The sequence below is a fragment of the Marmota monax genome, unplaced genomic scaffold (assembly GCF_021218885.2).
Source record: "Marmota monax isolate L192 unplaced genomic scaffold, Marmota_monax_Labrador192_F-V1.1 WCK01_AAM20220418_F8-fsc00001, whole genome shotgun sequence".
Classification (NCBI taxonomy): Eukaryota; Metazoa; Chordata; class Mammalia; order Rodentia; family Sciuridae; genus Marmota; species Marmota monax.
Window position 1 is genome coordinate 394,504 of NW_026693777.1, and position 13,985 is coordinate 408,488.

General features: G+C 35.7%; 1 protein-coding gene across 3 annotated transcripts in view; it reads left to right on the forward strand.

The window, feature by feature from the left end:
- Window positions 1–13,985, forward strand: part of LOC124104411 (signal recognition particle subunit SRP54) — a 65,801-nt gene that overhangs the window by 44,974 nt on the left and 6,842 nt on the right. For 2 of the 3 annotated variants that reach the window (XM_046461369.2, XM_058584463.1), the window contains exon 3: window positions 4,559–4,732. The exons of the other annotated variant lie outside the window; for it this stretch is intronic. In XM_046461369.2, the coding sequence (XP_046317325.2) occupies window positions 4,559–4,732 (174 nt within the window). The remainder of the gene's footprint in view (window positions 1–4,558; window positions 4,733–13,985) is intronic. 3 annotated transcript variants of the gene reach the window in all.

Below are 13,985 nucleotides of genomic sequence, written 5' to 3' on the forward strand. Positions count from 1 at the left end.
TTTTTTTTTCCTATTTGAGGAGGAGGAGGAGGATAATATGCAAGGAGTTCAGGGGACAACACTAATTGATTAACTTCATTTTCAGTTTGACTTCTTGTTGACAGGTATACTTGCACTGAACCTTCAAGGCCACAGAGATTGATGGGCTTTTCCATTTGTTTTTTCTTTTTGTCACTAGAACTGTTTTCACCACTACTTCAGCTTTGTATTAGCAAAGTAAATATAACTGTACTAATATGCCAGATAAACGTTTCAATGGAGACTGTTTTTTTGGTTTAGTGGTGTTATGTAGTTTTCATATTGTTGGTTATAATATTTAAATAGTAAAGAAGGTTGTGGAGCAAAGGGTGAAAATTTACAGGAATATACCTACTGCCCTTTCCTCATATTCTTATTTCCCCCAAATTAACTATTATTTCTATGCATTTCTTTTCTTTTTTATTAAATACAAATGAACTCATACTATACAGATGGTTTTTAAATTTTCCCTGTTTATGCCAAGGGTTTGAACTTAGCAAGAGGAAGAGACCAAGGAGGTGGAGATCGGGTGGATGGAAAGGCTGCCATTCTATACTCCTTCCCAAATTTATAAGAACTGACAAACACCAAGTGTCATGTAAGGAAGAAATTAAGAGAGATAGGATCTATGTTTAGAATTAGGTGTGTAATCAGGCCATTTAGTACTGTTGTGACCTTGTATCCAGCAGCCTCTCTGAGTGAATTTTTAACCAGAATCTCAGCCTCAGTATTTTTAAAGGAGTTAAAATTTCAGTACTACTTAATTTAGCACCTCTATTTACCACACAGAGATGTTAGAGGAACTGTTGGTTTAAAAGAGGTGTCTGTTGCTAACTCCCTAGTAGAAGGTGATGCAAAAAAAATTCCAAGTGTACTATGTGTTTTAAAGAAGTTCTGGGTGCCATGGGAGTATATAAAAATAAAAGTGCCATTAAAAACAGGTCCTGAGGATCAAAGTAAGCAGATTTACAATCCAGTTAACCATACAGCATAATTAAATGTTAACAGACATTACATTTCATAATTCCTTGGTGTTATGAAACTCTTCAGATCTTTAGAATTCATTAGTATAAAATTTGTATAAATGACAGTAAACAATTAAAATTTTTTATGGAATTTGTATAAGTAAGACATTTACTATTTACAAAAATGAGAGTACTTTTTATAATTATTGAAATTTCATACCAAATTATTTTCTGGTTTTACTTGGCAATGTCTACCTCCTTGCTTCCTGTCCACTGAATGCAGGTTAGAATTCCACATCATAAATTGTCTTTCATAGACTTTTTACTCGCCAATCTGCTTCTTTAAGACCAGGAGTGGACAAACTGCAGTCCATGAGACATTTCTAGCTAGCTATCCATTTTATGTAAATTTTATTGGAGCACCAGCCACACCCCTTTTTATGTAGTGTCCATGTAAGTGACTTATCATTGATGGCTGCTTTCACAGAGTTTAATTGTGAAGAGGTTTTCTGGTCTATAAAGCCTAAGACATTTACTATCTGGCCTTTACAGAAAGTTTGCTGACCCCTGCTTAAAATGATAAACCTAAAATTTGAGATTTACTATATCAAACATTAATTTTAAACTTTTTAAAGAAAGGGCTTAAATAAAATCTCTATTATGGGGTGGGGGAGGCAGGTAACCAGGAATTGAACTCAGGAGCATTTAACCACTGAGCCACATCTCCAGCCCTTTTTAAAATATTTATTTATAATTATTTAGAGACAGGATCTTGCTGAGTTGCTTAGGGCCTGGCTTAATTGCTGAGACTGAATTTGAACCTCCTGCTTCAGCCTCCTGAGTCACTGGGATTACAGGTGTGCACCACTGCACCTGGCCCCAATCCTTTTTATTTTTTGAAGACAGGATCTCACTAAATTGCTTAGGGCCTCCCTAAGTTGCTGAGGCTGGCCTCAAACTTGTGATCCTCCTGCCTTTGCCTGAGTTGCTGAGATTGCTACAGAGAGCTTCTCATTATTTCTCTCCTGGGGGTGACACTGGCAGGGTATGGTATGGTATCATATTATGAAAGATCTGAGCTCTATTCACTGACTGGAGATCTAATCTAACTTCTGGCTTTGCTTGGCATAGGAAATTAAGGAATCTAAAAAGCCAAGTCATAGTCCAAAAGGAAACATTGATATCAGGATAACCATAAACTCAAAAACTTTTTTTTTTTTTTTTTTTTTAAATTTTGAGACAGGGTCTCACTAGGTTGTTTACCATAAACCAAATCTTAGGGGAAACATGAGATTGGCTGTAGGTGCTGGGAACTGAGGGAGTGTGGTACAGGAAAAAGTGGTTTGGGTGAACCACTCTTCCCCATTTTGATCATGATACAATCAGTTCATTGATCTTTACTAAGGGCTAGAATTTGTTTGAACTTTCCAGACAACCCGGAGACAATTTTGAATTTTTTTTCCAGGATAACCCATTGATAAGCCCATGTTATCAAAATTTTCATGATCTGCAGCTTCCTATATCACAGTTGTTAGTTGCTACCAATGATATCTTTGGGTTGGTTATACCTGGATTCAAATCCTGGCTAATGACTAAACTCACCTTTGGAAAGTAAAAGATAAAAACTGTATCTGTTTTCTGAAAAGGACCTTAGAGAATTGATAGAATACAGTGCATAAAAATAAAGTTGCTTATACTTATATAACTGAGTAATTCCATTCTACTGTGTTTATCAATATAATCACATCTCTGTAACTCCACTTCAAAGAATAACAATCATGGGTATAAATTACATTTGCCCATAATTATAAGAATCTTTATAGAGATAAAATTTCTGTGCTGTGGACTATCCTAGAGAATACCAACATGACTCTAATTATGGCAGTCTTGTAGTCCTATATATCTTACTTTGGTTTAGTTTTTAAATTATACCAGTAATACATGAACATATTCTCATCACAAACCAATAGCAAAATGCAAAAAAAAATTAAACGTTTTCTTGATCACTCACTTGCCTTAACCTTTTTCCCATAACTGAGTTCCTATTTGTGGATGTAACCACAGTTCTCAGATTTTTCTTCACCATTATGTATTGTCCCTTTGTGAAATTGAGACTTAAGAGTTTAAAATTGAGGTAAAATGACAGTAAACAGAAGCTCTTCACCATCTTCCACAGTATGCATTTACTTTGAATTTGAAACACAACTGCATGTACATGATAAAATTAGTATTTCTCTAGGAGTAAAATTTGGATGTAGTTAGAATTCCATAGACTACTGTACAAGTAGTTTTAAAATTTATACAATTTTTTACAATAAAAAATCTTCTGGAGCTGGGTGCAGTGGTACATGCCTGTAATCCCAGCATCTCGGGAGGCTGTTGCAAGTGCAAAGCCAGTCTCCGCAACTGCGAGACAAAAAGCAACTCAGTGAGATCCTGTCTATATAAAATACAAAATAGGGCTGGGGATATGGCTCAGTGGTTGAGTGCCCCTGAGTTCAATCCCTGGTACAAAAAAAAAAAAAAAAGCCTGTTGCTACATGTATACCATTGACTTAAGAAATTTAGAAGTTTAGGGATAGAACACCAATGGTCTGCTTTTCAGGTTTGGCTTATAGATGTGTTTTTATTTGGCTTGCATAGTATCTAAAAATATTTTTTTCCTAGTTTAAATGTTTTTAGTTGGGGCATGCATTCTCCGCAGGATCCACCCATCTCTATAGAGTTTTACTCATTTTTGGTACTTGCTTGGCTCCAAAAGGCAATTGAATTTAGGAGTCCTGTTTTGTGTAAGGAGAGATTTTTAAGTTAAGCTGAACTGCTTTTCTTATGGTCATACATTGTTGAGAGCCACAGACAAGTCAAGATGGCGCCTGGCACTTCGCCAGTGAGCCATTAAGATGATAGAGATTCCTTAATGACTGACTGCTGTGTCTAGATTATGTCAATTAAGTTAAGCTGTGTGTAATTATTAAGATGATGAGGATTCCTTAATGACCAATTGATGTATCTGGATGTTAATTGAAACAAGCTGTGTATAATCAGTTAAGTGTATATATACCTCTATTGTCCGACAATAAAGCGGCTCCCGCTGTATCCTGCACCCCCCCCTGTTATTTTGCCCAGTCAGCCAGACTGCGGCAATACATAGCTAAACTCAAATCCAAAATAGTTCCCTAATACAGTTTGCTTATTTTATACACTTAATATGTATATGTGTGCATGTTTTTTTTATGTTTTCTACTAATACTTCCTTAATTCTCATTATTGTTTAAAATTATGGGTGTCCAGTACATATTTATATATATAGCATTGAGATTGCTCTGACTCTAAGTGCTTGATATATACTTATTGACCTAAACAAAATTTTTTATTCTGTTTTCTGTAACCTTGGTGATTATGAAAAAATTTAAAAATTAACTCTACATATATATTATACTCTTATATGATTTAAAAAAATTACTTAAGGATTGGTTTCTGTTTTTAAGTCCCTAAACTAAACATTTTTTTGTGTGTGTGCGTGATGAAAGAAAATTTCATTTGAAACTCATGTTTTTAATTTATTATTGATATAGATGAGTAATGAAAGAGGCTTTGAAAATGTAGAACTGGGAGTCATAGGAAAAAAGAAGAAAGTTCCAAGGAGGGTCATCCACTTTGTTAGTGGTGAAACAATGGAAGAATACAGTACAGATGAAGATGAAGTTGATGGACTAGAGAAGAAAGATGTTTTGCCTTCTATTGATCCGGTAGGTTGATATTGGTCATCTTTTGATTAATGAAAACAATTGAAAAGAGGGGCTTGAGAATTAAACCCAACTATATTCTCATTATAAAATTATACATGGTGATTTTGGTAGAAAATTGTATTTTATATAATGTGGATGAAAATATTTCTAGCAGTTGAATAGCCTGAACTGTCAAGAGTTCTTGTCACTGTCAAATGATTTATATAAGAATTTTCTCTTTTCTTTCTTTTCAGATAGTATTACTATATGTTATATAGCCTAGCTTTGAACTCATAATTCTCCTGACTCAGCATCTTGAATAGCTGGGATTACAGGCGTGTGCCAGCATGCCCATCTTCTATTTAAAAAAAAAAAAAAAAAAAAAAAAAAAAAATATATATATATATATATATATATATAAATTAAATTTCTAGAATCCTAGTTTCTTTTTCTTTTTTTTTTTTTTTTTTTTTTTTTTTAATTTTTTATTGTGGGTTGTTCAAAACATTACAAATTTCTTGACATATCATATTCCACACTTTGATTCTAGTGGGTTATGAACTCCCACCTTCACCCCATACACAGATTGCAGATTCACATCAGTTACACATCCATTGATTTACAAATTGCCATACTAGTGTCTGTTGTGCTCCGCTGCCTTTCCCATCATCCACCCTCCCCCCTCCCCACCTCTCCCCTCCCCTCCCCTCCTCTCTCTCTACCCCCTCCACTGTATAACCCTGAGGGTCTCCTTCCATTACCATGCAATTTACCTTCTCTCTCCCTTTCCCTCCCACCTCTCATCCCTGTTAAATGTTAATCTTCTTCTCCTGTTCTTCGTCCCTACTCTGTTCTTAGTTACTTTCCTTATATCAAAGAAGACATTTGGCATTTGTTTTTTAGGGATTGGCTAGCTTCACTTAGCATAATCTGCTCTAATGCCATCCATTTCCCTGTAAATTCTATGATTTTGTCATTTTTTAATGCAGAGTAATACTCCATTGTGTATAAATGCCACATTTTTTTTATCCATTCGTCTATTGAAGGGCATCTAGGTTGGTTCCACAGTCTTGCTATTGTGAACTGTGCTGCTATGAACATCGATGTAGCAGTGTCCCTGTAGCATGCTCTTTTTAGGTCTTTAGGGAATAGACCAAGAAGGGGAATAGCTGGGTCAAATGGTGGCTCCATTCCCAGCTTTCCAAGAAATCTCCATACTGCTTTCCAAATTGGCTGCACCAATCTGCAGTCCCACCAGCAATGTACAAGTGTACCCTTTTCCCCACATCCTCGCCAGCACTTGTTGTTGTTTGACTTCCTAATGGCTGCCAATCTTACTGGAGTGAGATGGTATCTTAGGGTGGTTTTGATTTGCATTTCTCTGACAGCTAGAGATGTTGAGCATTTTTTCATGTACTTGTTGATTGACTGTATGTCCTCCTCTGTGAAGTGTCTGTTCAGGTCCTTGGCCCATTTGTTGATTGGGTTGTTTGTTCTCTTATTGTCTAATTTTTTGAGTTCTTTGTATACTCTGGATATTAGGGCTCTATCTGAAGTGTGAGGAGTAAAGATTTGTTCCCAGGATGTAGGCTCCCTATTTACCTCTCTTATTGTTTCTTTTGCTGAGAAAAAACTTCTTAGTTTGAGTAAGTCCCATTTGTTGATTCTAGTTATTAACTTTTGTGCTATGGGTGTCCTATTGAGGAATTTGGAGCCCGACCCCACCGACTGTAGATCGTAGCCAACTTTTTCTTCTATCAGACGGCGCGTCTCTGATTTGATATCAAGTTCCTTGATCCATTTTGAATTCACTTTTGTGCATGGCGAGAGAAAGGGATTCAGTTTCATTTTGTTGCATATGGATTTCCAGTTTTCCCAGCACCATTTGTTGAAGATGCTATCCTTCCTCCATTGCATGCTTTTAGCCCCTTTATCAAATATAAGATAGTTGTAGTTTTGTGGATTGGTTTCTGTGTCCTCTATTCTGTACCATTGGTCCACACGCCTGTTTTGGTACCAGTACCATGCTGTTTTTGTTACTATTGCTCTGTAGTATAGTTTGAAGTCTGGTATCGCTATACCGCCTGATTCACACTTCTTGCTTAGCATTGTTTTTGCTATTCTGGGTCTTTTATTTTTCCATATGAATTTCATGATTGCTTTCTCTATTTCTACAAGAAATGCCATTGGGATTTTGATTGGCATTGCATTAAACCTATAGAGAACTTTTGGTAATATCGCCATTTTGATGATGTTAGTTCTGCCTATCCATGAACAGGGTATATTTTTCCATCTTCTAAGATCTTCTTCTATTTCTCTCTTTAGGGTTCTGTAGTTTTCATTGTATAAGTCTTTCACCTCTTTTGTTAGGTTGATTCCCAAGTATTTTATTTTTTTTGAAGATATTTTGAATGGAGTGGTTGTCCTCATTTCCATTTCAGAGGATTTGTCGCTGATATACAGGAATGCCTTTGATTTATGCGTGTTGATTTTAAATCCTGCCACTTTGCTGAATTCATTTATTAGCTCTAATAGTTTCTTTGTAGAGCCTTTTGGGTCTGCTAGATATAGAATCATATCATCTGCAAATAGTGATAATTTAATTTCTTCTTTTCCTATTTTTATGCCTTTAATTTCTTTCGTCTGTCTAATTGCTCTGGCCAGTGTTTCGAGAACTATGTTGAAGAGAAGTGGAGAGAGAGGGCATCCCTGTCTTGTTCCAGATTTTAGAGGGAATGCCTTCAGTTTTTCTCCATTCAGAATAATGCTAGCCTGAGGCTTAGCATAGATTGCTTTTACAATATTGAGGTATGTTCCTGTTATCCCTAGTTTTTCTAGAGTTTTGAACATAAAGGGATGCTGTACTTTGTCAAATGCTTTTTCCGCATCTATCGAGATGATCATATGGTTCTTATTTTTAAGTCTATTGATGTGGTGAATAACATTTATTGATTTCCGTATATTGAACCAGCCTTGCATCCCAGGGATGAATCCTACTTGATCATGGTGTACAATTTTTTTGATATGTTTTTGTATCCGATTCGCCAGAATTTTATTGAGGATTTTTGCATCTAGGTTCATTAGAGATATTGGTCTGTAGTTTTCTTTCTTTGAAGTGTCTTTGTCTGGTTTAGGTATCAGGGTGATGTTGGCCTCATAGAATGAATTTGGAAGTTCTCCCTCCTTTTCTATTTCCTGAAGTAGCTTGAAAAGTATTGGTATTAGTTCTTCTTTAAAGGTTTTGTAAAATTCTGCTGTATACCCATCGGGACCTGGGCTTTTCTTAGTTGGTAGTCTTTTGATGGTTTCTTCTATCTCCTCAATTGATATTGGTCTGTTTAGGTTTTCTATATCCTCCTGACTCAATCTGGGCAGATCATATGACTTAAGAAATTTATCTATGCCTTCACTATCTTCTAATTTATTGGAGTATAAGGATTCAAAATAGTTTTTGATTATCTTCTGTATTTCTGAAGTGTCTGTTGTGATATTGCCTTTTTCATCCCGTATGCTAGTAATTTGAGTTCTCTCTCTTCTTCTCTTCACTAGCATCGCTAAGGGTCTGTTGATTTTGTTTATTTTTTCAAAGAACCAACTTTTAGTTTTGTCAATTTTTTCAATTGTTTCTTTTGTTTCGATTTCATTAATTTCAGCTCTGATTTTAATTATTTCTTGCCTTCTACTTCTTTTGCTGTTGTTTTGCTCTTCTTTTTCAAGGATTTTGAGATGCAGTATGAGATCATTTATTTGTTGGTTTTTTCTTTTTTTAAGGAATGAACTCCAAGCAATGAATTTTCCTCTTAGAACTGCTTTCAATGTGTCCCATAGATTCCGATATGTTGTGTCTGTGTTTTCATTTATCTCTAAGAATTTTTTAATTTCCTCCTTGATGTCTTCTATAACCCATTGATCATTCAGTAACCTATTGTTCATTCTCCAATTGATGTATGCTTTTTCCTTCCTTCTTTTATCGTTGATTTTCAGTTTCATTCCATTATGATCAGATAAGATGCATGGTAATATCTCTACTCCTTTATATTGTCTAAGAGTTGCCCTGTGACATAATATATGATCTATTTTTGAGAAGGATCCATGTGCTGCTGAGAAAAAAGTGTAACTGCTTGATGTTGGGTGGTATACTCTATATATGTCAATTAGGTCTAGGTTATTAATAGTGTTATTGAGTTCTATAGTTTCCTTATTCAACTTTTGTTTGGAAGATCTGTCCAGTGGCGAGAGAGGTGTGTTGAAGTCTCCCATGATTATGGTGTGGTGGTCTATTAGACTCTTGAACTTGAGAAGAGTTTGTTTGACGAACATAGCTGCACCATTGTTTGGGGCATAAATATTTATGATTGTTATGTCTTGTTGGTGTATGGTTCCCTTAAGCAGTATGTAGTGTCCCTCTTTATCTCTTTTGATTAACTTTGGCTTGAAATCTATTTTATTTGATATGAGTATGGACACGCCTGCTTGTTTCCGAAGTCCATATGAGTGATATGATTTTTCCCAACCTTTCACCTTCAGCCTATGTATGTCTTTTCCTATCAAATGCGTCTCCTGTAGGCAGCATATTGTTGGGTCTTGTTTTGTGATCCATTCTACTAGCCTGTGTCTTTTAATTGGTGAGTTTAAGCCATTAACATTTAGGGTTATTATTGAGATATGGGTTGTTCTTCCAGCCATATTTGTTTATTTCTGTTACTAAACATTGTTTGTTTTCCTCTTTGATTGTTTCCCCCCCCCCCTTTACTGTCCTACCTCCCACTGTTGGTTTTCATTGTTATTTTCCATTTCCTCTTCCTGTAATACTTTGGCTAGGATGTTTTGAAGAGATGGTTTTCTAGCTGCGAATTCTTTAAACTTTTGTTTATCGTGGAAGGTTTTAATTTCATTCTCCATCCTGAAGCTTAATTTCGCTGGATACACAATTCTTGGTTGGAACCCATTATCTTTCAGTGTTTGAAATATGTTATTCCAGGATCTTCTAGCTTTCAGAGTCTGTGTTGAAAGATCAGTCCTGGGGATTGAACCCAGGGGTGCTCTACCACTGAGCTGTAACACATCCCTTTTTATTTTTTATTTTGAGTCAGGTCTAGGTTACTGAGGGCCTTGCTAAGTTGCCAAGGCTGGCACCAAAATTGCTATCCTCCTGCCTCAGTCTCCTAAATTGCTGGGATTTACAGGCTTGCACCAGTGAGCCCTACCTCAGTCCCTTTGAATTGGACCATATTACCCTGATGGTTTCTACTCTGGCACTTAAGAATTGTCAGTTCTTTTTATTTGGTCTCAAGTTTTAATTAGTGTGCAGTTCTTAAGAATTTCAAAATTATACAGAAAGGGACTATAAGTTTATAAAACATTTTAAAAAAGAAGTGCTACCCATTCAAGTAGTTGTATTGAGAGTCCAGTTGATCCCATATTTACAATGTGTACTTTCTAACATGCACTATGTTAGTTGCTAGTGATATGGCAGTGGGCAATATAAATTTGTTATCCTATGCTAGTTAGAAGATGGACAATAAACAAATGTATACTATAATTATCAGACTTTGAAAACTGCTATGAAGAAAATAAACCATAGTAACAGGTTAGAGAATTAGTTATATTTGATTTAGGAAATGTTATTACTGATTTTTTTCTTCAGACTTGGCTCTAAATAAATTTTAGCTATTAACAAATCATATCTAGCTGGGCGCAATGGTGCATATCTGTAATCCGAGTGACTCCGGAGGCTGAGGCACGAGGATCCCAATTTCAAGGCCAACTTCAGCAACTTAGTGAGACCCTGTCTCAAAAAAATAAAAGGGCTTGGATGTAGCTCAGTGGTAAAGTGCCCCTAGGTTTAATCCCCAGTAACAAAAAAAAAAGAAAGAAAATCTTTCACCATATTGGAGTATGTTCACAGATGATCTGCATCTGAATCTTGGAACATTTTGATAGCAGAGAACCATGTTAACTACTTCCAGTTGCCATTAATCTTTCTTGTGTTTGTGGACTAAGCATCATTTAAAGCTTGGGTTTGCCTTTCTAGAGTCACTCTTTATTCTTCTGCTTGAGCCTGCATTGTGTTCTGACATGAACTGCATCAGAAGGCTCCCTTGTCTTCTGGCTTCCCCGATTTTTTTTTTTTTTTTTTTTTTTGGTGGTGGTTCTAGGGACTAAATCGAGGGTCTCAGCAGAAAATCAGAGGGCAGGAAAAAAAAATTAAAGTTGTGTTATTTATTTTTCATCATCCAGAATCTAGGATTCCTTTTATGTTATATGCTGTGGGTAACTGCATGCTCTAAGGCCACAGCTGCTGGGAAGTTTTCTCCATTTGGGCATTCTCTCTGGGTTACCATTAATTGCTGTCTCTTTTTATCCTCTACATATAGGGATTGTCTTAGTCCATTTTGTGCTGCCAATAACAGAAAAATAGACTGCATAACTTATAAGGAACAAAACTTGATTCATTACAGTTGTGAGGGTGGGAAGTCCAAGACTGGAAGAGAGAGAAGGAGAAGAAAAACTTGCCTTTCTATAACCTACTCCTGTGACAATATTATTAATTTATTCAAGAAGGCAGAGCCCTCATGGTCTCATCACCTCTCATTAGGCCCTACCTCACAGCACTTGCATTGGGGATTAAATTTCCAAGACTGTTTTTAGGGAGCTCATTCAAACCATAGTAGGGCTACTACTAAGGGTTTTCTCGGTTTTTAGCCATGGGTACTTTTGGAAAAAAAAAAATCCTACATTTACACAGACCCAATTAAAACTTGGTATTTAAAGTGAAGATTTAAGATAAATATTCCTGGCATAAGATACAGATAGAGAATAAGAAATGAAGATCTAAGCTGGGCATAGAGGTACATGCCTGTAATCCCAGCTATTCCAGAGAAAGAGGCAGGAGGATCATAAATTCATAAATCCAACCCAACCTGAGCAATTTCATGAGACCCTACCTCAAAATTAAAAAGGGCTTGGCATGTAGCTCAGTGGTAGAGTAGTAGAGCATTTCTGGGTTTAATCCTAGTCCCTCAAAAAAAATTTTTTTTAATTGAATCTAGAGCCTTTACATGCTAGGCAAGTGCTTTACCATTGAGCTATATCCTAGCCTGAATAAGAACTGAATCTTATATGTACTTTTTTCCTATTATATATATACATATGATAATGTTTATAAGTTAAGCACAGTAAGAAATTAACAACTAATAATAAAATGGAACAACATACTATAATAACAGTGTGATTCTTAAGTTATGTCAGTGTAACCTCTCCCAAAGTTTGGAATTTTCCATTTAATATTTTCAGACCAACGTTGACTGCTGGTAACTGACACCATGGGAAGTAAAACTGGATAAACAAGGAATACTATAGTCAGAATTCAAAATTCGTAATTTTTGCCTGTCAACTTTTTTAAAGAGAAGGTCAGGTGGTATGGCAGATCTAAAGGGAATGGCACTCTCATATGTTCATTGCTGGTGAATATTGATTGATAAATTCTCCAGATTGAAGTTTTGAGGTGTGGGTGAAAAACTTTCTAAATTGATTATATTTTTGGCCTAGTTAATTATACCTTTAGGAATTTAAGCCTATAAGGAAATGAGCTTAATAAGCTTAATTATTATAGTAAGTGGGGGAAAAGATAAATATAATAGTATTATAAAATTATAATATAGATAGATAATATAATAGTATTATAAAACACACACACACAGGAAAAAAGTGAAAAGATAGACTAAAATGTTAATGATAAGGGCTGGAGCTGTAGCTCAGAAGTAGAGCGCTTGCCTAGCATGTGTAAGGCCCTGGGTTTGATCCTCAGCACCACATAAAGATAAATAAAATAAAGGTATTGTATCCATCTACAACAAAATACTATTTTAAAAAATGTTAATGAAGGTGGTGGAAATGGGTGGCTTTATTTTTTAAAGATTTCGCTCCATTTTCTAAGTGTTCTATAATCATCACTTTTTTTTTAAGTAAGTTGGATTTTATTTATTTATTTATTTATTTTTATGTGGTATTGAGGATCGAACCTAGGGCCTTGTACGTGCTAGGAGAGCGCTTTACCGCTGAGCCACAATCCCAGCCCAAGCATCACTTTTTAAAAAAATATTTTTTAGTTGTGGATTGACATTTATTTATTTATTTATTTATTTATATGTAGTGCTGAGAATTAAACCCAATGCCTTACATATGCTAGGCAAGCTCTCTTCCATGGAGTTACAACCCCAGCCCAAAGCATTACTTTTTATAATTTGAAAAGTTTTAAAACAAGAGGTATCAGGTCTTGTTGGGGAAGGAAAAGATGGATACTTTAAATTTTGTAGGAAAAAAATGAAATATTTTGAGTTTTAGCATTATAAAATTAAAGCCTCGAAGGACCCAAGATCTTGTCCAAGTTTTGCTATTACTGGGATGGTGGTGGTGGTAGTGATGCTGTAAGTGGAGGCACAGTTTCAGTTTAGACTATTGAGCTATCTTTTGATTCAGTAAGGTCAGGTACAAAGGGCCTTAATTCTGCATAATAGTGTGGGATAATGATAGATTTTATTCAGGAATCTTTATATAGTTCCTCACCTCTGAAATAGTTCAGTTCTTTAGTAGTCCTAGCTTGGATGTTAGTACTTACTGTCTCTGGAAACAACCCCAGAAGAATTGTGGCATTGAGAAGTAAATATATGCTTTCTTTCAAAGCATGCCTTTTTTTTTTTTTTTTTTGTACTGGGGAATTAACTTGGGGACCATTACAACTGAGCTGCTTTTCCAGTCCTTTTTATGTTTTGAGACATGGTCTTATAAAGTTGCTGAGGATGGCTTGAACTTGCGATCCTCCTGCCTTACCCTGAGTTGCTGGGATTACAGGTGCATTCGACTGCACCAGCTAGCTTGCCTAGTCCTTAATAGTTCCCTTGCCCTTGTCATTTATTTTGTTATGGAATTTGGTCTCATTCCTTATACTTCTGCTACTGTCCCATTTGCTGTAAACCTTAAAGTCATAATTTCTTAAAACGGAGTCTTTAAAGTAATCCTCACATCAGATATGAGACGTACCTTGCTCTGAATGTAGAAAATACAATATTTAATCCAATGAGTCAATAACATATAGTATTTTTTGGTTGACTCTATTTTTTTGCTTAGCACTACCTCACTTCTATATCTTTTCATATAAACCATCAAAGAAATTGGCATACCTACTTTTCATGGCAAGACTGTCTACTTTTTTTGGTATCAAGGACTGAACCCAGGGGCACTTAACCAGAGCCACATCCCCAGTCCTTTTTTT